Source organism: Planococcus citri, chromosome 1 (assembly GCF_950023065.1).
Source record: "Planococcus citri chromosome 1, ihPlaCitr1.1, whole genome shotgun sequence".
Taxonomy (NCBI): domain Eukaryota; kingdom Metazoa; phylum Arthropoda; class Insecta; order Hemiptera; family Pseudococcidae; genus Planococcus; species Planococcus citri.
This window is the reverse complement of record NC_088677.1, coordinates 17,319,230-17,341,932: the sequence shown is the minus strand read 5'-3', so window position 1 is coordinate 17,341,932 and position 22,703 is coordinate 17,319,230. Positions and strand designations below refer to the sequence as shown.

At 34.6% G+C, this 22,703-nt stretch overlaps 1 protein-coding gene across 1 annotated transcript; it reads right to left on the bottom strand.

Moving 5' to 3' along the window:
* Positions 1-4,325: 4,325 nt before the first annotated feature.
* Positions 4,326-19,276, bottom strand: LOC135849424 (uncharacterized). The gene is made up of 5 exons (XM_065369866.1): positions 18,829-19,276; positions 14,446-14,800; positions 10,147-11,148; positions 4,931-5,663; positions 4,326-4,830 (listed from the first exon to the last, which is right to left on the bottom strand). Exons 2-5 carry the CDS (start codon positions 14,650-14,652, stop codon positions 4,604-4,606), a joined length of 2,169 nt encoding a protein of 722 aa, XP_065225938.1. The 5' UTR covers positions 14,653-14,800; positions 18,829-19,276; the 3' UTR covers positions 4,326-4,603.
* Positions 19,277-22,703: the final 3,427 nt, after the last annotated feature.

The window sequence follows — 22,703 nt, the reverse complement described above, 5'->3', positions numbered from 1 at the left end:
TAAGTAATGTATACACAGCGGCTAAGCGACTCTTGGCTCGATATTGAAATGCGCTATTGCGTTGTTGGGCGTGGCTGCGTCTCGTCTTGTTGTAGGTAAAATTAACTAAATACAAGGTACAGAGTGCTCAAAAACATCGAGCACCCCGTAAGACATTTTTTTGTTGAAAAAAAATTTGTTGGCAACGTGAAAGGGATTGTAGGAGCGTGCGATTGGACTAATGTTATCAGCAACCAATCACGAGTTACTATTTTTGCTGTTTACTATGACCAACCTAAGTGTTTGGCAGAATATCTTTTTTAGGGGTGCTCGATATTTCTGAGCATGCTGTAAAGGTACAAAAGTACCACATACTTGTACCTACATACACAATACACATGGGTATCTACATACCTACTATACTTGGTAGGTGAGGTAGTAGGTAAGGCGGTAAGTAAAGTAGCCTACTGTACTGTACCGCAGCAGATTAATTGATACACCACTCGACCGCATGCGGTGTATTACAATGTTTTGTGTATAGTTTTTCACTCTTATTTTCTTTCTTTTGATTCTGCTTTCATTGAAATTTGCAAAGGCTCAATGTACAGCAACAGAGAACAAAGCGGAAGGCACAACAGCCACGATGAAGTGAAAAAACTTCACTCCAATTTGGACGAAAATCGGCGAGGAAGCGTATTTTGGGTAGGAGGCTACTCAGAAAAATGTTGAGCCCCATAGTCATTCAGGGGTCTGAGCCAAAAATCCACAAAGTGGGGTCATTTTTGAAAAAAAAACCGTCTTTTTCGCAACTTTGATTCCTCAAAAGTTGTGATTTGAGTTTATGAACATCCCATGATCCATTGAATTAAAAATTCAAGATCACTTTTGGCCCTCCGGCCTCCACCAAGCCCCTGAAGATTGGTGGATCGCAAAAATTACGATTTCTTATCAACATTAGTTAAATAGTACCTAGGTACTTTTATGATGAAAGTGGACTAAATTCAAGAATTAGAATGGAAAAACGTAAAAAAATTTATGTGTCACATTTTCATTTTTTCTGAGAAGGGTCAAAAATATTTATTAGATAGATACCTAATATTCTTCCAAAAAAAAAAAAAAAAAATACAAAATAAAAAATTAAATGCTCACTAAATCAACATCCTCTCCTGCCCCTTTAGTAAGTAAGTACATATATCTATAATCAACAAAAAACCACTCAATCTTAAAAATCTTAAAATCATAATTAATGTAGTCCGCAGAATTATCTTTCAAATAACGTATTACTTACCAACAATTATCTTGTGACAAAAACTTTTTATTCAATGTACTGAAAACATTTCCTCATTTGATCACTTTCCAAAAATTATTTCGTACATGGCAAAACTTTCCCCAAAAATGTATTTTTATTGCAATTTATTTTTATTTTTTTTCACGTGTGCTTGAGAAAAATTACGAAAAATTAACAATCAGCAATCTTATTCGATTACCGTTCAAAAATCATATTATGGCGAAAATGTTCTTAAAAAATTATTTCTACAAAAATTAATAACCACTTTACTGTTCATGCTTATATACGCTGATAACGTTGTTTTATGTTTCAGTTGCATTGAATGTACCTTACCTAATGTATTATAAACTAAAGTCCGAAATTAAATCACAAACCAAAAATCTCGATCAGTACAAATACCTCTCGTTTTCTTTTTGAAATCCAACTGAATCCATTTACATGGAAAATTCACTCTATTTTAGCATAAGTATTTATCAAATTGAAATATAAAAAAAAACTCACCATTCGAATTTACTATACCTACATTAGGTACTCTACTTTTTAAATTTTTCAGATCTGTACAACAATCAACTTATTGGCTGCAAACCACAAGTAATCCTAGTGATAATGATGTATACTTACCTGTGAGCAGTATTATCTTCGATTTTTGCTCAATCTGCTATTTTTTTTTAATCATTCGCAGGTTACCTTTTGTAATATTCAGCAGATAAACTCTCAAAAGTCGTATCCATAGGTGACATTTTAGGACAAAAATAACATCAATCTTATTCACTTATTAATATATAAACCACTTCGCTGGAAATATTTCTTCACAATCGAAGATCCCCTGTTCTCAAAAGTTCATTAAGATGAACCCACGTGTTGCATAAATCTTCCAATGGACGATGGACCTACATTATAATAAAAATCAAATGTCATTGACCGCTGACCACAACATTTTATTTCCAATTAGTTCAGTAATATTGATTTACAGAACTTACGAAGCAAAAATCAGCTTTTAATGAAACTAAATTTTGCATTTTTGAAATAGGTATAAAAACTACATATTATAGATTGAATTCAATTTGCCTTCATTTTCAAGCAATGCAACAAGCTGCACATTTATGTTGTTTGGGTTGCATATATCGTACGTACTACGTGAAGGTAATGTACATGGTTAAATAATTAGTTACCTACATTAGTATGTAGTACTTGATCCAGCCTTGAATTATTAGATACATATTTCAAGCCCGCCAAAAATTGCAAAAAGTCTCACCTTTGTCAACATTTCCAAATAGTCCCGTTCCTTGCAGAAATAAATTGTGTTTTTTTTTTTTTGCAAAAAATCACAAAGTCATCTCACTTTTATTTAGAAATTACCTACGTGACTTGTTTTCTTATTTTGCCAAAAAATGCCCAAAATGACTTACTTTTTCAGCAAAAAATTGAAAAAAGGTATCGCTTTTTCGAAAATTAAAATTGCGAAAAAGTATTATTGATTTGGAACATATTCGTCAAAAAGTCCAAGCTTTATGTTCAAATTGGCAAGATTTTGCTTTGTACAAAATTCTAAAATTCTTGTTCTTGTTAGCTAAATTGCTGAAAATTTTCTCTATTTTCAAAAGTAAGTACCTACCTAATCTAAACATCTTATTGTTTTTTTTTTACAAAAAAAGTCCAAAAATGGCTCTTGTATTTTCAACAATGATTGCGAAAAAATATAATTTTGAAAAAGTTCTAAGTTCTGTAGGTACATTTTATAAAAATTGCTGAAACGTTTCACTTTTTTTCCAAAAATTTCCCAGACTCACAAGTCTTTGTTTTTTTTTTTTTTTTTGCTAATACATATTTTTAAAAATGTTCTACGTTTTGACAATTTTGCTTTTTGAGTAAAATTCTCAATTTTTCAAAAATTAACAAAAACTTATCATTTGCGAAAGATTTAAAAAAAGCTCACTTTTTTCCAAATGTCCAAAATGCTAAGTTTCCTGACGAGAATCGCCAAATCGACAAAAATTGTTTTTTTTTTTTTACCAAAAAGTTTCAAAAAAACCTCCTTTACCTACTCATTCAACAAAATTGCAAAAATCACAAAAAAGTTTTTTTTTTCCATTAATAATAATATTATCTATGCAGTCGCCAAAGATCCCTGCTTTTTTCTAAAATTGTCAGTCTTGCTTTTTACCAAAAAAAAAAATTAAAAAAATTCTTCGCTTTTTAGAAAAATAGGTAAGTACCTAATTATAAATCTTGCTCAAAGATTAACGAATTTGAAATTCTCGTTTTTTTTTCACTAAAATTTTTCACATATTTCGACAAAAATCACAAAAAAAATTTTGTTTACCTAAAGTTGCAAAAGAGCCATGATTTTTGTCTTAAGAAAATAACAAAAATTTTGCTGATTAGCATTTTTCAAAAAAATTGCCTTTTTACCGAAAATCCTGATAAAATATGAAAAATTCTCATTTTTTTCACAAAAAGTTTTAGTTACTTATTTATTTATTCATTCATTCATTCATTCATTTGTTCACCAGAAAAATTGCAGAAAAATCTTTGTATACCAAAAGTCGCCAGAAAAGCCCGAATTTATGTCAAAAAATGGCGAAAATTCTTGCTTTTTAGTATTCCAATTGAAAAAGATTGCATTTTTACTAGAAAGTTTCGAAAAATTCTCCTCGTTTTATTATTTGCAAAAAAAAAGTTTCCTTTTCTCTATAAGAAATAGGTACAACAAAATTTTTGTTCAGTCTCGATCGTATGCTAGAAATTGCCAAAAAGTCTTGTTTCTTGTCAAAAGCTGTCAAAAATGATTGTTGTTTTTCATAAATTGACCAACATTTTCACTTTTTAATAAAGTTTCTAAAAATTGTCGTTTTTTTTTTGCAAATGATTCCAAGAAATGTGTCACTGTTTTTCATAAATCGCCAGAAAACCCCCTTTTATCATCAAAACCTTGCAAAACAGTTCAACTTTGAATAGGTACTTTGATGCAATGAAACCAGAACATTTCATTTTGTAATAAATGATGTAGGTATACTTACATGATATAGTGATGAATTAGCCCTCACGAAACAAGAAATTATCAAACTGTAAAGAAACGTGTACTCGTATTTTATCGTCGATAATGTATACAACAATAATAAAACGGGAAACATCGAAGGAAAAAATAAAATAAAATGCACTGAGAAAGAATTGGCTCCAACGGTTTGACTCCTGTCGGCAACTAATAAATTAGCGCCTGAGCAACGTTATGAGAGACCTTTCCACCCATCACTCGCATTGAAATCGAGTATTTTAGGCACCTCAAACACCACCATACGCAGGTTTATACGTAGTGAATCTGGAACCTGTAGGGTGCTACATGGCATCGGAGAGTGGTGAATGTTTGCCAGTTACAGGAGGCCGATGTTGCGGGAAAAGATTGACTAACAGTCTCATCTTGTTTTGCGAAAATGGCGCTAATTTCCACGACATGAGGGATGCAATATTGGCTTGATTCGATTGAGTTTGGTCGCGTTGTTGAGCCGTGAAAGGGGTAGCACGATTATCGTTGCTGTTGCTGGCACCGCCTCCACCTCCTAATACTGAAAAAAATCGAGATTTTGAGAAAACGTTAGAGATGAGATTCGTACAAATATAGGTAGCTAAGTATAATGATATGAGATTGTGATGAAATCAACTTACCAGAACCAGGCAACTCGTACTCGTTGGCTGGAAAAATCTCTACCATCAGACTGATGGGTTTGACTTGAGAAGTGAGCGGTTGAACAGCCGTCGCCTCAGACCGCAAATCATTATCGCTAAAAGCTGACGGCAATGGTGCCGAAGCCATCGCCAGCGGATCGTTAAAAGCGTGAAAACCGAGAGTCGAATAAGAAGGCGTAAAGCTCAACGTGGTCGGCGGCGGTGGCGTTGGCGGCTTTAGATACGGATCCAAATCCAAAGTATACATATCCATATCACCGCCACGACTATGGTACATACGATTGCTGAAACGATGCTGCAGACTTTGTTCAGCTGCAGTATCAGTACCAGTACCAGTGCCAGTGCCTGTACCGGTGCTGGTGGCGCTTTCTGTTTGGTCGTGAAGTTGAAGTCGATTAATTTCTACAGGACTAGAAGCTCTAAAGTTACGAAATAGATCCGAGTCGACACGATTACGGTGTAATGCGAAGTATGGCGCCGCAGGTGCCATTGCCGGCGAGTAGTACGAGGGTGCCATCTGAGTATCAGCTGTGAACATTGCATCGTCACTGTCGCCTTTATCGTTGTCGCTGCCGGTGCCAGTGCCAGTGCCAGTGCCATCGCCGTCATTTCCGTTCCTGTATTCGTATCTGTATCCGTAGAGCTTGCTGTCATCGTTTTCCGTTGTCGGAAAAGGTGAACCATCGTTTGGGTGCTGATGCTGTTCAGTCGTCTGAAAATGATCGATACAAATCAAAATAATTATTTTGTCGATAGAAAACACGTCGTCTATGGTATACTCGTATATGATGTAATGGTTTGCAACGTTTAGCATAAGCCTACCTACATTCGATTTTTTCAATCAATTAGTACCTACCTAGATATTTAATGACTAATAACTACCCAAAACTGATGAAATTTGAGCAGAATGTTTGCAAAATGCGCGAAAAAGTGTTTGAAATGTATTAAAATGATGTAAAAACACTCAAAACAAAAGCATTGAGATTGCATCAAAACTTTAAAAATGCTGTAAAAAAATACCCACAAAAAAACAACAATAAACTCTCTCCCCGGAAATTACGAGAAAATACGCAATTTCAGTCATTAAAATGAACTAAAAATACTTCAAAACAGCATTAAAATTATACTAAAAATGACTGAAATTGCTAACATTTTTATAAAAAATTCTCAAAATGGATGAAACATTAGGTATTGAAAACACATCAGAATAATGTAAAAAAAAAAAAAACTCAAAAAAAGCATTTGAATGATTGAAAATTACCAAACAGTATTGAAAATGTTACCTAGATAAGGTTCCTAAAAAATTAAAATCAAAATTTAAAAAAAGTTTTCAATAAAATATACAGGGTGTTCCAGAATAACCTTTCACATTTGTTTTTCTTATTACTCTGAGAGAAAAATGTTTACAAAAATTCTTTTACAACCAAAATGAAGTAGAAACATGCCGTTTTTAGACCGTATATTTGAGTTTCCATTAAAAATCAAGTTTTAAAAATTTTTTCATCGAGATATTTTCCATCATTTTTGACACATTCAACCGAACATTTTTTCAAATTATTGAACACTTCTCTTCCTATCAGTCTCGACTCACGATTAAGATTACCTAGAAGATGTTTCAGAGTCCTAGATTCATCCTGATACACTTTTGACTTGAGGTAACTCCATAAAAAAAAATCATAGGCTGAAAAATCAGGGGATCGAGGTGGCCTTTAAATTTCTGTGTTCAACGAAATTATTCAATGTCCAAAGTGCTCACGCGCTAAACATATTGTGTTGGTCTCTGAATGATAGGTAGCTCCAACATGTTGGAACCAAGTAAGTAACTCTATTTTATCTGCCTTTCAGTTCAGGAACAAGAAACTTGTTCAACATTTTGCCTTACCCCTCACCATCACTGTTTCATTAAACACACATGGTCCCACTACACCAACTTTAGCCACGCCCAACCAAACAGTCAACTTGACGGCGTGTAGAGGTTTCTCGAGTATTATCAAAAGATTCTCTGTACACTTGAAGCGCACATTCTGTATATTCACTTCACTGTTTAGATAAAAATGAGCTTCGTTACCGATGAGTAAAGAGTGAAGGGGTCCAGGAGTCTTTATTTTTAAAAAAAGACCTTCACAGTAAACGTACACTGTACAGCCATCTACTTCTCCAGGACAAAAAATAACTATTGAAACATAATTCGGCATGCTTTGGCTACCTAGAACCGCCTTTACCATTCCCCTAGCTCCACTTGAACACAGATCAGTGGTTACCAAAATGTGAAAGGTTATTCTGGAACACCCTGTACATCATAAAATTGTGTGAAAATAGTAAAAAAATTCAAATCACTAACAATTTGTCAGAATGATGTAAAAAAACTAAAAAAAACACACATTTGAATGACCAGAAATTGCCAAACAGCATTAAAATGTGAGTTAAAATTCCTAAAAAAAAAAAAATTCTTAAACCAACATAAAGTTGTGTAAAAATAAATTTTTAAATTTAAATCGCTAAAAATTTCTAAAAAGTAATGAAAATGTAGTAAAATTGTTCAAAGATGCATGAAAAAGCTTCGAAAACCTGTTGAAATTCCATAAAAGCACCCAAAAAGAAAATCAAACTTGCTAAAAACTATCCAAAAAATTTGATATTTCTTTAAAATATGCCAAAAATGCATGAAAAAGTGCTAACAACGTGTTGAAATGGTGTAAAAACTGCAGGAGAGCCCAAAACTGGCAAAATTCTAGTTTAATTTTTTCAGAGAATCAGTAAAAGTCTCCAAAACTCGAGTAAAAATATTTAAATTAAGACCTGCTGAAAATCACCTATAATTGACGAAATTTCAGTAGGTAGGTATTGTTGGAAATTTTTAAAAAATGCATCAATAGGTATACCTACTACTCCTCTTCTCTGCCAAAAAAAGAGCAATAAGTAAAATCACTAAAAATTACTACAAAAATATAACAGTTCGGAAAAATTTTCTCAAAATGTACAAAAAAGGTGTTGAAAATGCGCTGCACTTAGGTAATGATGAAAAAACACTCAAAATTACTGAAAGGTGAAAATTCCCAAAAAAATAAAAAATTGTTGAAAACATTTCACAAAATAATGTGACAATCAAGATTACAAAAAATATATCACCAAAACGTGATGAAATTTCAGTAAAATGTACACAAAATTCAAGAAAAAGTATTGAAATTGTGATTAAATGATGTAATAACTGAAAATCACTCCAAAAAATGCTAAGATTACTAGAAAAAATTTCAAAAAATGCTGAAAATTTCAATGAAAATTACCCAAAATGCATGAAAAATAAGTGTTGAAAATAGATCAAAATATTGATGCAAAAATGCATTCCAAATGAGCGCATCAAAATAATTGAATAATATTATCAAAAAGTGATAAAACTTTGCCAAAACAAAAAAAAATACAATTTGTTTGGTGTGCAAAACATCAAAATGACTGGTCTTCTTTCTTAGGTTTTTTTTTTCCAGATTTGCGAAAAAAAACTCTCCTTTTTGTCAAAATTCTCAGGAAGTCTTGATTTCTTGTTGCACAAAACATCTAGTTTTTTTATGGCCAAAATTGCTAGAAAAAAAATCAGTTTCTAATCAAAATTTATACCAAAAAATCTTAATTTTTTTTGCCAAAATTGCAAAAATCCTATATTTTTGTGAAAAATGCAAAAAAGTTCCATTTTTGTCAAAATTGCCATAAAAAAGTCTGCTTTTGTGCTAAAATTGTAAAAAAATCTTGTTTTTTGCCAGATCTGCAGAAAAACTATCCTTTTTGTCAAAATTTTTGATTTCTTGTTGCACAAAAAACTTACCTAGTTTTTTTTGGCCAAAATTACTAGAAAAAAAACCAGTAGGTATCTAATCAAAATTACCAAAAAATCTTGCTTTTTTGCCAAAATTTTCAAAATTCTATATTTTTGTAAAAAAATGCAAAATTATCCATTTTTGTAAAAATTGCCATAAAAAAGTCTAATTTTGCGCTAGAATTGTCAAAAAATCTTTCTTTTTTGCCAGAATTGCAGAAAAACTCTCCTTTTTGACAAAATTCTCAGAAAGTCTTGATTTTTTGTTGCAGAAAAAAGTTAGTTTTTTTTTGGCCAAAACTGCTAGAAAAAAATCAGTTTCTAATCAAAATTACCAAGAATCCCACTTTTTTGACAAAATTTCCAAAATTCTATAGCCTATTTTTGTAAAAAATGCAAAATGATCCATTTTTGTAAAAATGGTCATAAAAAAGTCTAATTTTGTGATAGAATTGTCAAAAAATTTTGTTTTTTGCCAGAATTGCAGAAAAACTCTCATTTTACAAAATTCTTAGAAAGTCTTGATTTTTTGTTGCAAAAAAAAATGTTTTTTTTGGTCACAATTGCTAGAAAAAAATCAGTTTCCAATCAAAATGACCAAAAATCCAACTTTTTTGACAAAATTGCAAAAAATGCTATATTTTTTTGTAAGTAAAAAGTGCAAAAAGGACCCATTTTTGCCAAAATTGCCATAAAAAGCCCGCTTTTTGTGCTACCCACTTGTGAAATTGTTAGAAAATTTAGTTTTTTTTTTCAAAATTACAGAAAACTGTATTTTTTTTAGTCAAAATTTCCAAAAAATCTGTTTTTGCTGTTAAAATTGACGAAAAAGTCTGTGTTTTATCAAAATCACAAAAATCCATTTTTTTCCCAAAATTGCGTAAAAACTGTAAAATAACTAATTTTTTGTTCAAATGTCAAAAAAGCTTGAATGTCTAGTTCTTTTGCCAAATTTTTCTTAAAATGATTTGCTAAAGGCCTGAGAATAATTTTGTTTTCCAAACTAACGTTTATCAAAAATGCAGGGCAGACTAGTTTTCCTGTCAAAATTGCCTAAAAGTTTTGTCCTGATATTTACTAAAATGGCTACAAATTGTTATTAAGTACCTACCTACATATATTTTATTCAGGAACTCGAATTTGAGAATTCAGTATTAGTTGGGGGGGGGACGTTCGACAAAAATTGATTGAGGGAAATCGTCTTTTGAGACGATGACAGTTGAAAGCAATGGATTCGGGGCCTCAGGGGCTTGTCTTAAATTCCAACTTGTGATATGAAAGCCAACGGAGGAGAGGGGGAAGGGCCAAAATCAATATTTTTGGAGATGGGATCTATAATTATGGCATACCTACAGCAAAAGCTCAACCTATGCGACTGAAATATTACCTGCATACGTCGTTTCGTATCGTCTTCTTGGTGGTCAGAATTTGCGTAACCATTTTCATCTCTCTGGCCATCGACTTCGGAATCGAGTTGCTCGGAAAATTCATATTCGCGATCGCGATCACCTTGATCTCGATCCAGCTGCTGAGTGGCCACAAACGTGGTTGGCTTGGGCTCTTCTGCACGTATTTGGTGATGCTGATCATCTACAGTAATCGTGATCGCATCACCATCGACATTGTGGTGTCGCTGTTGCTGTCGTTTCAACCAACAGTCTTCAGAAGACGATTCGCAATTGATGTATTCGATTAAATGTTGCAAGTTATTATTGTGAGGCTGCATTCTATGCGGATACGATTCCAATTGAGCGAAATGTATGGATGTTTGTTGAGTACTACTGGGAACCGTTGTGGTACTGATGCTGCTAGTACTAGGGTTGGTTGTCGTGGTCGGTTTATTCGTCGTGCTGGGGCTGGTGCTCCATGTTGGTCTATTATTTGGCACACCACTAGTGGTATCGGTGGCAGTGCCGGTAGACGATTGAGTAGGTACTGCTTTCAATTCCGTTCGTCGAAGTAAGTCGGCCAAACTTTGAATACGGTGGGTTTTTTTAGCTCCGGTGGTCGTATTCGTTGGTGTGGATTGCTGAGAGATATTTCTAGCTGACGAAACGACAATAGCTTGCGGCATTTTTTTCAAATTATCGCCGGACACCCCTGAGTATTGTCGTCCAGTTCTGGACACGTTCAACGACCGTAGAACTGTCGTAGCCGGTACTAATAAGTTAATCTCCTCTATCGGTAACCTATTTGATATATTTTGCAGTTTCATGAATCCGGCCGCGTTGAATATGCCCTGTCCAACAGGGCTGTTTTCATCCCTGCCGGTATCGCCGTCTTCGCTATTTTGTACAGAGTAGTCGCGACTCTTCTCATACACGAAGCTAGCGTAATGATGGGTCAAGTTGATGGATTTCTGATACTTATCCGCCAACACTAAGCACATCTGTGTTAACATACAAAAAATTTGATGCAATGGATTAGAAACACATGAGAGGTCACCTTCAGTTTTTTATTTTTTAATAGATGCAATTTGACAAGCCATAGATCACACTTACTGGCTTGAAAGTCATATCAATCGAAAGAGGGTTTTGCATCTTTTGAACGCCTTACTTTCGAGAAATAAATCAAATTGGCGGGAAAAATTAATTTGTGAAAAGGGTACCCCCGGATAAGATAGGCAAAATGCCCTTAACCTCAGATTTCGATGAAACTCACAGGGTATGTTTAGTACCCCCAAAAAATAATTTTGGGCCCATAACCCGCTCCCCACCCCACCCCCCTCAGGCAGGGGGGCCAAAAAACGCGTTTTTCAGGGGAAAAATTCTGCATCAGCGAGTAATTTAGATAAATTTATTCTGTAAACGAATATAGTTAGAGGATACATGGGGGTACCTCCCTGAATTTTTTCAGAATTTTTCATCGCATGGGGGGAGAAGGAGGGACAAAAGAAAACTTTAAATCGACATTACTCCGGAACGAAAAAACATACCAAAACGATTTTTTCGTCAAATATGTATTTTTAGGTCTACTTTCTATAGAAATCATCACCCGGCCATTTGGAGTGGTGGGTCAAGCTCAAAAATTCAAAAAACTCTCAAAAAACTACGTTTTTTACGTTTTTCTCCAAAAATATGGACAAATGGCCGAAATTGAAGAGAACCAAGTTGTTCAGCGTGAAATCTTACCTCAGAATCTGTAATTGAAAATTCATTTATACCGCGCGATCGTACGGCAAAACTACACGCGCAGAAGTATTTTTGCTTATATGTATGTATCAAGATAGCTGAAAGGGTATTCCTGAGTAAAATAGGTGAAATCCCCCTGTCCTCAGATTTCTGAAACTTTGATGAAACATCGTTGGGGTACCTTTCAAAAAAATGTTGGAGCCAAAAAAAATTCCCCCACCCCACTTCCCTTGCTCACAATAGCGAAAAAACGTTTCTTTGGGGGGGGGGAGGGATCATGCTTCAACGAGTTTTTAAAAAAATCTGTATTCACTCAAAATATGTACATACTTGAAGTACATATGATTCTAGCAACGTAAATTTTTTCAAAAATTGTTGGCTCCCCAGGGAGAAGATATTGACAAAAGAAAATTTGAAGCTGCCGTATCTTCAAACCTAATTCAAGCACATGAATTTTTTTCAGGAACATATCAGCATGAGTACTATAATTTGTATTTTTTTTTCAAATTTTCCCTCCAGGTTGGCCATCTTTAAAAACTCAAAAAACACTCAAAATTGTGTTTTTTGGGTCACGGCACCACAAAAAAAAAGCGATCTGTAATTTTGCCTTCTGGCCTCCAAAAACAATAGAAAACCAACCAACTTCTTGAAACTCCCATTTTGGGGCCATGGCACTCCCTCTAACAAATTTTGGGGCGAAAGTAGATTGACAATATGGGTATCGTTATCATATGAATCGAACTCGCTGAACACGAATATGAAATTTTATTTGCAGTTGGATCCTCCACGGTCACATTGTGGAAAGGGGTTGCCCAAAAATTAGATTTTTTGTGAAAAATGCTTCATAATAGCGCAATAAACGCCATGCAATTTCTTAATCAAGAATTTCTTGAATTACAAATATTTTTCAAGTACATCGTATCTAACTCAAAACTATCAGAAAGGTTTCTTTTTGGTGTCGACCATTAAATTTTTATGTGAGTTACCTACCAAGTACATTGAAAACACAATAAGTATACCTAATACCTAGTATGTAGATGGGTGGATTGCGAAATAATGGGGAAAATACTGTGAATTTTTATCAATTACAGCAAAAACCGTCATTTTGAGTTGAAAGTAGCACAGAAAAATTCTAGCTCTAGAAGTGCCCCTAAAAGGAAAACATGGGCTCTCAAAGTTGGGGGTATTTTAAAAAAAAACGTGTTTTTTCACTGAAGCCCCTGTACCCAATTTGTTTTGAGAAAAATGACGACCCAGTCTCAAATGAAATTATTTGAGATTCTGCGTCCATTCTATGCTATTGTTTTTAATTTGTTATTGCTAATTTCGAAAAATTACCCACAATTTAGGAATTTTTTGCAATTTTTCTCGATTTTTTGAAACCTAAAATATTGGCGTCACTGCGTCCCAAAATATTTCCTCAGTTTCAGAAATACATCTTTCAATGTTTTTTCTTCATTATAGCGAAACATTTGCGAAGAAAATATTTTCAAAACCAACTGTTAATACTCCCCTCCCCCAAAAAAAACGATTTGCAAATTTTCAATCGCTCACTAGAACTCTAAAAGTGCACTTGGATTTTGACGGCAATAGCACAGATCGACGCAGAATCTCAAATATGTATGTACTTTCATCATACTGTCTCCTCTATACATTTTGAGTGAATTTAAAAATCTTTTTTTTTCAAAACTCGTTGAAGCATGATCCCTCCCCCCCAAAGAAACGTTTTTTCGCTATTGTGAGCAAGGGAAGTGGGGTGGGGGAATTTTTTTTGGCTCCAACATTTTTTTGAAAGGTACCCCAACGATGTTTCATCAAAGTTTCAGAAATCTGAGGACAGGGGGATTTCACCTATTTTACTCAGGAATACCCTTTCAGCTATCTTGATACATACATATAAGCAAAAATACTTCTGCGCGTGTAGTTTTGCCGTACGATCGCGCGGTATAAATGAATTTTCAATTACAGATTCTGAGGTAAGATTTCACGCTGAACAACTTGGTTCTCTTCAATTTCGGCCATTTGTCCATATTTTTGGAGAAAAACGTAAAAAACGTAGTTTTTTGAGAGTTTTTTGAATTTTTGAGCTTGACCCACCACTCCAAATGGCCGGGTGATGATTTCTATAGAAAGTAGACCTAAAAATACATATTTGACGAAAAAATCGTTTTGGTATGTTTTTTCGTTCCGGAGTAATGTCGATTTAAAGTTTTCTTTTGTCCCTCCTTCTCCCCCCATGCGATGAAAAATTCTGAAAAAATTCAGGGAGGTACCCCCATGTATCCTCTAACTATATTCGTTTACAGAATAAATTTATCTAAATTACTCGCTGATGCAGAATTTTTCCCCTGAAAAACGCGTTTTTTGGCCCCCCTGCCTGAGGGGGGTGGGGTGGGGAGCGGGTTATGGGCCCAAAATTATTTTTTGGGGGTACTAAACATACCCTGTGAGTTTCATCGAAATCTGAGGTTAAGGGCATTTTGCCTATCTTATCCGGGGGTACCCTTTAAATTTCTTAATGTCGATATCTAGGTATTCTAGTCATTCTTACTTACAATGAAAGTAATAATTGCAATCACACCGACAATGAAAACTGTCCGCGAAACAAAAATCGACGAGAAACTGCGTCGTTTGGTATCCGAATCCACATTGGTGAGTTTCTCTCGCAGCAAACCGAAATCTTCGACACCGTTGCATATCTTGGCCGGTCTTTGCCAATTGAACGATTCCGTTTTCATCATCATGGTAATGGAGCTAACCATCCAGTGTGTCGACAACTTCGTGTTTTTTTTTCATCGCACACTAGTGACTTGGTGTCAGTCGTTGGCTGTGCAACTAATTTTAGCAAGATATTGAAGAGTGAAGCGAGTGCCCGTCAGCATCGGCGACCTCCACCACCACTGCCGCCATCTAAAACATACAATCTTAGGATGAAGTTGTTTTTAAAATTTTTTTCTATTGCATGTGGCATGTGTGGCACTTATTTAACAAGGAAACCTTTACAACTCGAGAGCGAGAATATGAAAATAAAAATCTGAAACTCAGTTTCTCTTTCTATACTTATCAAAGTTGCCCCCACCCCCAATCGATTTACATCATTTTTAGGCTGATTTGGAGTCTCGAGGGAAAAGTTTTTTTTTTACACGTTAGGTTAAAAAATCTAAAAATTTCAAAATCGTACATTTTTGCAATAAAGTCCTCCAAGCTTCGCCAACTTCCTTTAGTTGGCCCCCCGAATCGATTGATACCATTTTCAGTCTGATCTGCAGCCTCAAGCAAAAGTTGGATTCTCTCTATAGCAATTTCAAATTGTTTCAGAAGACGTTGTGATCAACTTCGGTGGCTGAAAATTTATTTCTACCAGTTTCCCGTTCGGAATACTAAATCTCAAATCTGAGAAGACGAGTTGAAAAGTTCTTTTTTTTTTTAATTTTTTTTACTCAAGTTGAAAAATCTCAAATTTTGAAAGAATTTCAAGATCCTTACCTACTAAATTTTTACGAAAAATGACTCAACACTTTCGTCCATCTTCCAACGTTGACCTCTCGAATCGATTACCACCATTTCATATCCTATCTGGAGCCTCAAGCAAAATTTGACTTTTTCTCCAGCAATTTCAAATCGTTCCAGAAAGTGTTGTAATCAACTTTAGCAGCTGGAAATTTATTCCTGTCATAAGTTTGACTCTTCGAATCGATTATATGGTAAGATGGATGAATCACAAATCCACAGTGACGAGTTAAAAAGTGTAAGTATTAAAATTAGAAAAAAATTCAAAAATCGTCACTTTTTGCCACAAATTACTCAAAATTTTGTCCACTTCCTAAAGTAAACCTACAAATCGATTTACTTAATTTTAGGATCGATCTGGAGCCTCCAGCAGAAAGTTTGATTTTCTCAAGAAATTTAAAATTCCCCCATGAAGGCGTTTTAATTAACTTCGGCAGCTGAAAATTTGATCTTATCATAAGTTCGATATTTGAAATCGATTAGGGCATATGACTCTCAAATCTGAGGAGACAATTTAAAAGTGTAAGTAGTTGGGTATTTTTTCTTACGAGTATGTTGAAAAATCTCAAATTTTTAAAGAATTCCAAATTTGTTAATTTTTGGGAGTAATTGCTCAAAATTTTGCTCATCCCCTATCAAGTCAACCTACCAAATCGATTGCCTTCATTTTAGGACCGATCTGGAGCTTCCAGAAAAAAGTTGACTTTTCTCCAGCATTTTCAAATCGCTCCAGAAGATGTTTTAATTAACTTCGGCCTATCATAAGTTTGATATTTGAAATCGATTAAGGCTGGTGATTCTAAAATCTGAGGAGACAGTTTGAGAGTGTAAGTATTTTTTCATATGTTGAAAAATCTCAAATTTAAAAAAAATCCAAATTCGTTAATTTTTGAGAAAAATTACTCGAACTTTGCCCACTCCCTAAAGTCAACCTACTAAATTGATTTCCTTCATTTTATGGTCGATCTGGAGCCTCCAGCAAAAAGTTTGCTTTTCTCCAGCAATTTCAAATTGCTCCAGAAAGCCTTGGGCAGCTAAAAACTTGATCATATCATAAGTTGTATATTTGAAATTGATTAGGGTAGGTGACTCTCAAATCTGAGGACACAATTTAAATGTGTAGATTTTTTTCAAATGTTGAAAAATCTCAAATTGAAAAAAGACTTCAAATTTGTTAATTTGTTAGAAAAATTACTCAAAAATTTGTCTACTCTTTGAAGTTGAATCTGTTAATTATTGATTTCCACTCTTTTGCAGCCGATCTGGAGCCTCCAGCAAAAAGTTTGCTTTTCTCCAGCCATTTCAAATTGCCCTAGGAGGCGTTGTAATCAACTTTAGCAGCTGAAAAGTTGATCCTATCATAAGTTCGACATTCGAAATCGATTAGAGCAGGTGACTCTCAAATCTGAGAAGACAATTTAAATATGTAAGTATTGTAAGTAGATATTTTTTCACATGTTAAAAAATCTCAAATTTTAAAAAATGTCCAAATTCTTTAATTTTTGAAAAAAAAATTACTCAAAACTTAGTCTACCTTTTGAAGAAGACTCTCCTAATTGATTTCCTCCTTTTCCCAGTCGATCTGGAGCCTCCAGCAAAAATTTGGCTTTTCTCCAGCAATTTTAAATTGCCCCATAAGGTGTTGTAATCAACTTCAGCAGCTGAAAAGTTGATCCTAATTCGAAATGGATTAGAGCTGGTGACTCTCAAATCTGAGGAGACAATTTGAAAGTGAAGGTATTTTTTCACAAGTTGAAAAATCTCAAATTAAAAAAATTCCAAATTTGTTAATTTTTGAGAAAAATTACTCAATGTTTGCTCATTTTGTTAAAAATCAATATTACTAATAGATTATTTCCGGCATTTAAAAAAATCACCAAAATTCGAAAAATCAACTTCGGCTGCTGAAAATTTGATTCTGAAGTCTTAATCGGGGGGGGGGGCGCAAAAGGATCTACTGTACCCCTCGACCCACCGCCGATCTTCCGGGACAACTTTTTTCTCAAAGGGCGAGTCCTCAGGAACATTTGTAGCCCTCATCCTAAAAAAAAGTGGCCCTGCTTACACAATGGCGGCCATTTTACCGGACTGGTCAAGACTTGCACGAAATTTTTTAAACCGTGCAAAGGTAGCTCGAAAAAGCAGAAAAAATTCATCATCTGTCAAATTTTCATGTGCTAAAGTGCCCTTTTCGATTTTGGGTGAATTTTCGAAAATCAAATTTTGGCCAAAATGTGAGAAAAAATCAAAATTTTACCAAATTGACCTAAAATGCTGAAATTTGGGTTATACCATATTGTTGACTCGCCTAATTGATAGGAAACTGTTTCAAACCGTTTTGAGCAGTTCTGGAGCCTCCAGAAGAATTTTATTGAAACTTGGAATTTACACAAAATTTCATGAAATGAAGTTGTAAATCCGAAATTTACGCTGCACATCAACTTAAACACGCTATTAAGTCGAGTGCTGATGAGTTTAAGTCATTTTGGAGCCTCCAGCGAGATTTTGAAAATTCTTGGAGCCTCCGGTGGATTTTTGGAACTTGAAATTTCCACAAAATTTCATCACATGCAGTTAGAAAGCCGAAATTTATATTTTCCAATACGCTATGAAATCGACTGCTGGTAGATTTCAAGTCATTCTGGAACCTCCAGCGACTTTCTGGAAATTCCCGGAGCCTCCAGCGGATACTGTGTGGAGTAAATTCCGGCATTCCAACCCCATTTGATGAAATTTTGTGGAAATTTCAAATTTCAAAAATCAACTGGAGGCTCCAGAAATTTTCAAAAAGTCGCTAGAGGCTCCAAAATGACTTGAACCCATCTACAGTAGACTTGGTGGCGTGTTTAAATTGGAGTTCAGAGTAAATTTTGGATTTCCAGGTCTGTTGGGAAAAGTTTTATGGAAATTTCGTGCATTGATAGATCTGCTGGAGGCTCCAAAATGACCTAAAACTCGAAATTCCCACAAAATTTCATCAAAAATGGAGTCGGAAAGCCGAAATTTCTGGTGCAAAATATAATTTCAATACACTACGAAGTCGACTGCAGGTTGATTTCAAGTCGTTTTGGAGCCTCCAGCGACTTTTTGAAAAGTACTGGAGCCTCCAGTAGATTTTTGAAATTTGAAATTTCCCCAAAATTTCATCAAATGTAGATGGAAAGCCGAAATTTACTCTGCACTCCAATTTTAACACCCTCTGAAGACGACTTCAAGTGGCTTCAAGTCATAAAGTTGTCCTGGAGGATCGGGGGGGGGGGTGGCAATAAATTCTTACGCGGGCACTCCGGCTATCTGGATGAAATACTTTTTCAGTTTTCCCAACTTCAGCTCGATCGGAGGTGACGAGGTGTAAAGGTTTCCTTGTGAGTCCAGTGCAAGTAGGTAGAATATCTATTTGTCGTTCGACTTGTTGGGTAGGTACTTACATTTTTAAAATGTTCGCTTATTGGACCAAATTGAGATGTGGAAATGATGATTTAACACAGAAATGCAGCACTCGATCGAACGAAGTATAAGAACTCACTAAAACACTGCAATTTCAAGTTAAAGCTCCGAATTAGATACTAAGAGCACCTATGCATGTATGTACTCGTAATACAAGTGCACAACAGGTACAATCAGCAATAGTGCAATTCATCACATGGCACATGCACGATTCACGCTATTTCACGAACTACGTTGAAAATTCAAATTGATCGATCGAACTGATAAAACGATAAACAAATTCACCAGTAAAAAATTTTAAAACTCGACTCGAAATACCCGCGAGCTACACGAACGCTTTGCAGACCATCTAAAACGTCAACTGGAACATTGATGTGAACATGAAGGAAGCGTCGAATACGCTATTGTTTTTTGCCAGCAGTGTTCCTAACTCGTAACCACGCGTAAGTAATTAAAATAAGTGAGAACAGGTAGCGGAGCGTGCAAAGCATAGGTTCTTAGTACGTCACCCCACCTTGTCTGTCTAGCATAATCAAAAATATCATTTTTTTCCTCGTCCTATACTGGTACCTAATCTTGAACAAATTGAATTTCTTTTTCATCTAACTACGTACACGTAGCCTCATCGTCTGCTGTAATGTAACGTGAAACGAAGAAGAAGTAGAAAACTACTACTCCTACATACCTCTGGTATATTATACTCTTGTTACTACTTATTTTACTAATTACTCACTCGCGTACCTACGTCTATACGTTTGTGTTGTTGTTGGTGTAATGTGCGCATCCGTAGGTATGTTTATATGCATATACTTATTGCATATGTATATTATCTTTGTATAATCCATATGCGCTACACATCTCTATTTCTATACCTCTTCATCGCAGGCTTTCCCATAGTAGTTCTTTTTTTTTATCGGCCTACCGCCTACGTATCCGCTTCAGATCGCATTAACCTGTAGGAACAACAACAAAGTAGTGTTAACATGCTTTATTGATACCTTATACCTTTATTTATCAGCTCTGGATGTAGGCATGGGCCGAGTGGGCGGTAGCCCAAGGTGCAAAATTTCAGGGGTGTGGAAAATTTTAAAAATTTTTTCACTCCTTTTTTAACTTGAAATGTAAATATTAGTTACCTATGACAATTAATTCCGAAAACAAAGAATTTTGAGGTTTTCCAATTTTAAATTTGTATCAGTGGTTTTTGGAAATGGAGCTAGAAACGAGAAAGCGTATATCCATTATGTGGATGTGATTTTCAGACTGGCATTATGTACTCCAAGTAATGAATTTCCTTGCAGAGAGGAGAGGAGGTTTTTTTGCGCTGAAAAACTTCGAAATTTAATTTCCCAAAATAGGCTACTTACCTACAGTGCATTGCTACCTTGTATATCGAAAATGTCACATTTAAAAAATAAGTGGAATTCGATGATTTAATTAAGAAATTCTCCGAAGCTGAAGCCAGAAAACAGTGTTGTTTAAAATATAAATAAAATGTAAAATAAGTTTTGATAGTTGAATTTTTATGTTCTTGGATTTTTTTTTTAGTTTTTAATAAAACCGAATTTTGAATGTTGATTTTTAAAAAAAATTTCAACAAAACCAAAATAATTTCGAATGTCACTTTAGAACCAAGTTTTTCAATGTTACTTTTCAAAAAATGTTCAAAATGTAACCAAAATAGGCAATTGAATTTTTTTTACAAATTTTAACTGGATTTAGAATTTTGTTCTTGTTTTACTTTTTTTTTTCAATTTTTAATTTTTAATAAAAACAAAAATCTGCCTCGTCTTTATTTGCCTCGACGTAATCTATCTGTACCCACGTCCAGTAAAAGGGACCTTAAGGTATTTTTGGTGAATTTTTTTTTTGAATCTGATATAAAATTTCATCAAAATTCGAATGAGACCGGCCCCAGGCCGGTAGAGTGCTTCTAGAGCGAAATACACGCGTTTTAAGTGGGTAAAGTCGAAAAATAAATTTTTAAAAAAATGGAATTTTGGGGTTTTGATCAAATTTTCTTTTTCTTTCAGGGTATACTTGGGGACGACATTTTTTTACTTCTTCATTTTCCAAGTTTTAATCTAACTTTATGATTTGAAGAGTTGAAATTTCTCGATATTTTTCAACCTTGAAGGCTTCATAAATGTACAAATGGACTAACATCGTTAGGGGGAGGGGGGGTCAAGGGTGAGGTTATCGTGAAAATTTAGTTACTTTATAAAACTCTGCCAAGAAATGAAGAATTTTCAAGAAATTTGTACGAATATCAATTTTCCATTTTTTTCAACTTTGAAGGGGTCCACACAAGAGGATCAAATTTCATTTGGAGAAGGGAAAGGTTTTTCTGGAAAAGGTGATTATTTGAAATATTCTGTTCAAAAATGGAAAATTTTCAAAATATTTGTATACACTTGAATTTTCAATCTTTCAGTTTCATGATTATTTCCTTTGACTGGCTCTATACCTACAAGAAATCCAACATCATTGGGGAGGGGAGGGGTCCGGCGAAGGCCTTTTCTTAAGAAGAGGTTCATGTAGAATAATTCTGATGCTGAAATGAGAAATCATCAACAAAAAAAAAAACGCCGACTTTTATTTGTTTATTTTTTTGTGTTTCCTCAAGTTTGGGGACTCCTTACTAGAGAGTCAATAGGGTATGGAATACCAAGGGGGAGAGAGGGTCTTAAAAAAGAAATATTTAGAAAAATTCTGACGCATAAATAATTTTTTAAGTAGATTGATTTTTTTAGGGGGGTTACCATCAATTTTTTTTTAGCAAATGGGGAAAAAACTTGAAAAGAAGGGATTTATTTTCTCACCCGAGGTAAAAACTGGGGGGTGGGGGTGAGAAATCAGAAATTCCAATTTTGCGAAATAATACTTATACACCCTGCAAAAAAATTGCACTGCAAACGAGCGAATTTGAAGGAAGAGACGCCGAACCGGACGAGGCTGTGGCGATCACGGGCCCGAAACCATTTCAATTAAAACGACCAAGAGGTACGACTGACGTTTTATTAACAAGATGATCGCGAGCGCAGCACAAACCACTTGGAGTGTGAAAGAATTCGTATTTTTACGCTACCGTACTTTTGTTTTCAATTTTATTCTACGAAAGTTGAGAGAACAATTATAGTCAACCGAGTTGTTTTGGTGTCACGTTCTAATCTTAATTATGATCGTTGTTTGAGATCGAGCCGCGTTACGTTGAATTTTTTTTCTCTTTCAATTTCATGTATCTAGGTGGGTTAGGTATGCAGTGCATTATAACACGTGTAAAGTTGTCGAAACACTGCAAGGGTTACGTACTGATCGAGTCATTCTTTCATAAATGCTGGATTTTATAAATTTTTTTGATTGCAAAAATCAAAAAATGGTCACCTAAAATGGCCAAAATCTTTCCAAAATTTGAACATTTGAAGGCTCTGGAACTGCTCAAAAAGGTTCAAAACCGGTCACATTCAATTTGGAAGGTCGAAAATATGGCCAATTCCAAACTTCAGCTTTCTAAATCAACTTTGTAAAATTTTGATTTTTTTGTCCTTGATTTTACAAAATGTATCAAAAATTGGAAAATACACTTTAGCTCCTGAAATCTGAGCTAGTGACGTAATTTTGCATGCCCTTTCAATTCAGTTTTATCCAGTTCAAAACTTACAAAAAATTTCCATAAAAAATGAAAAAAAATGAAATTTAAAAAAAAGTGTTTGAGCAATTGTGTTAAAAACATGACTTTTGTTTCAGCCAGGCAAGACAAATATCAATTCTTTTTGAACTTTTTGGCAAAAAAAGCCCTAATTTCTCAGCAATTTCGGCAAAAATTACCACCACTTGACTATTTCATCAAAAGATT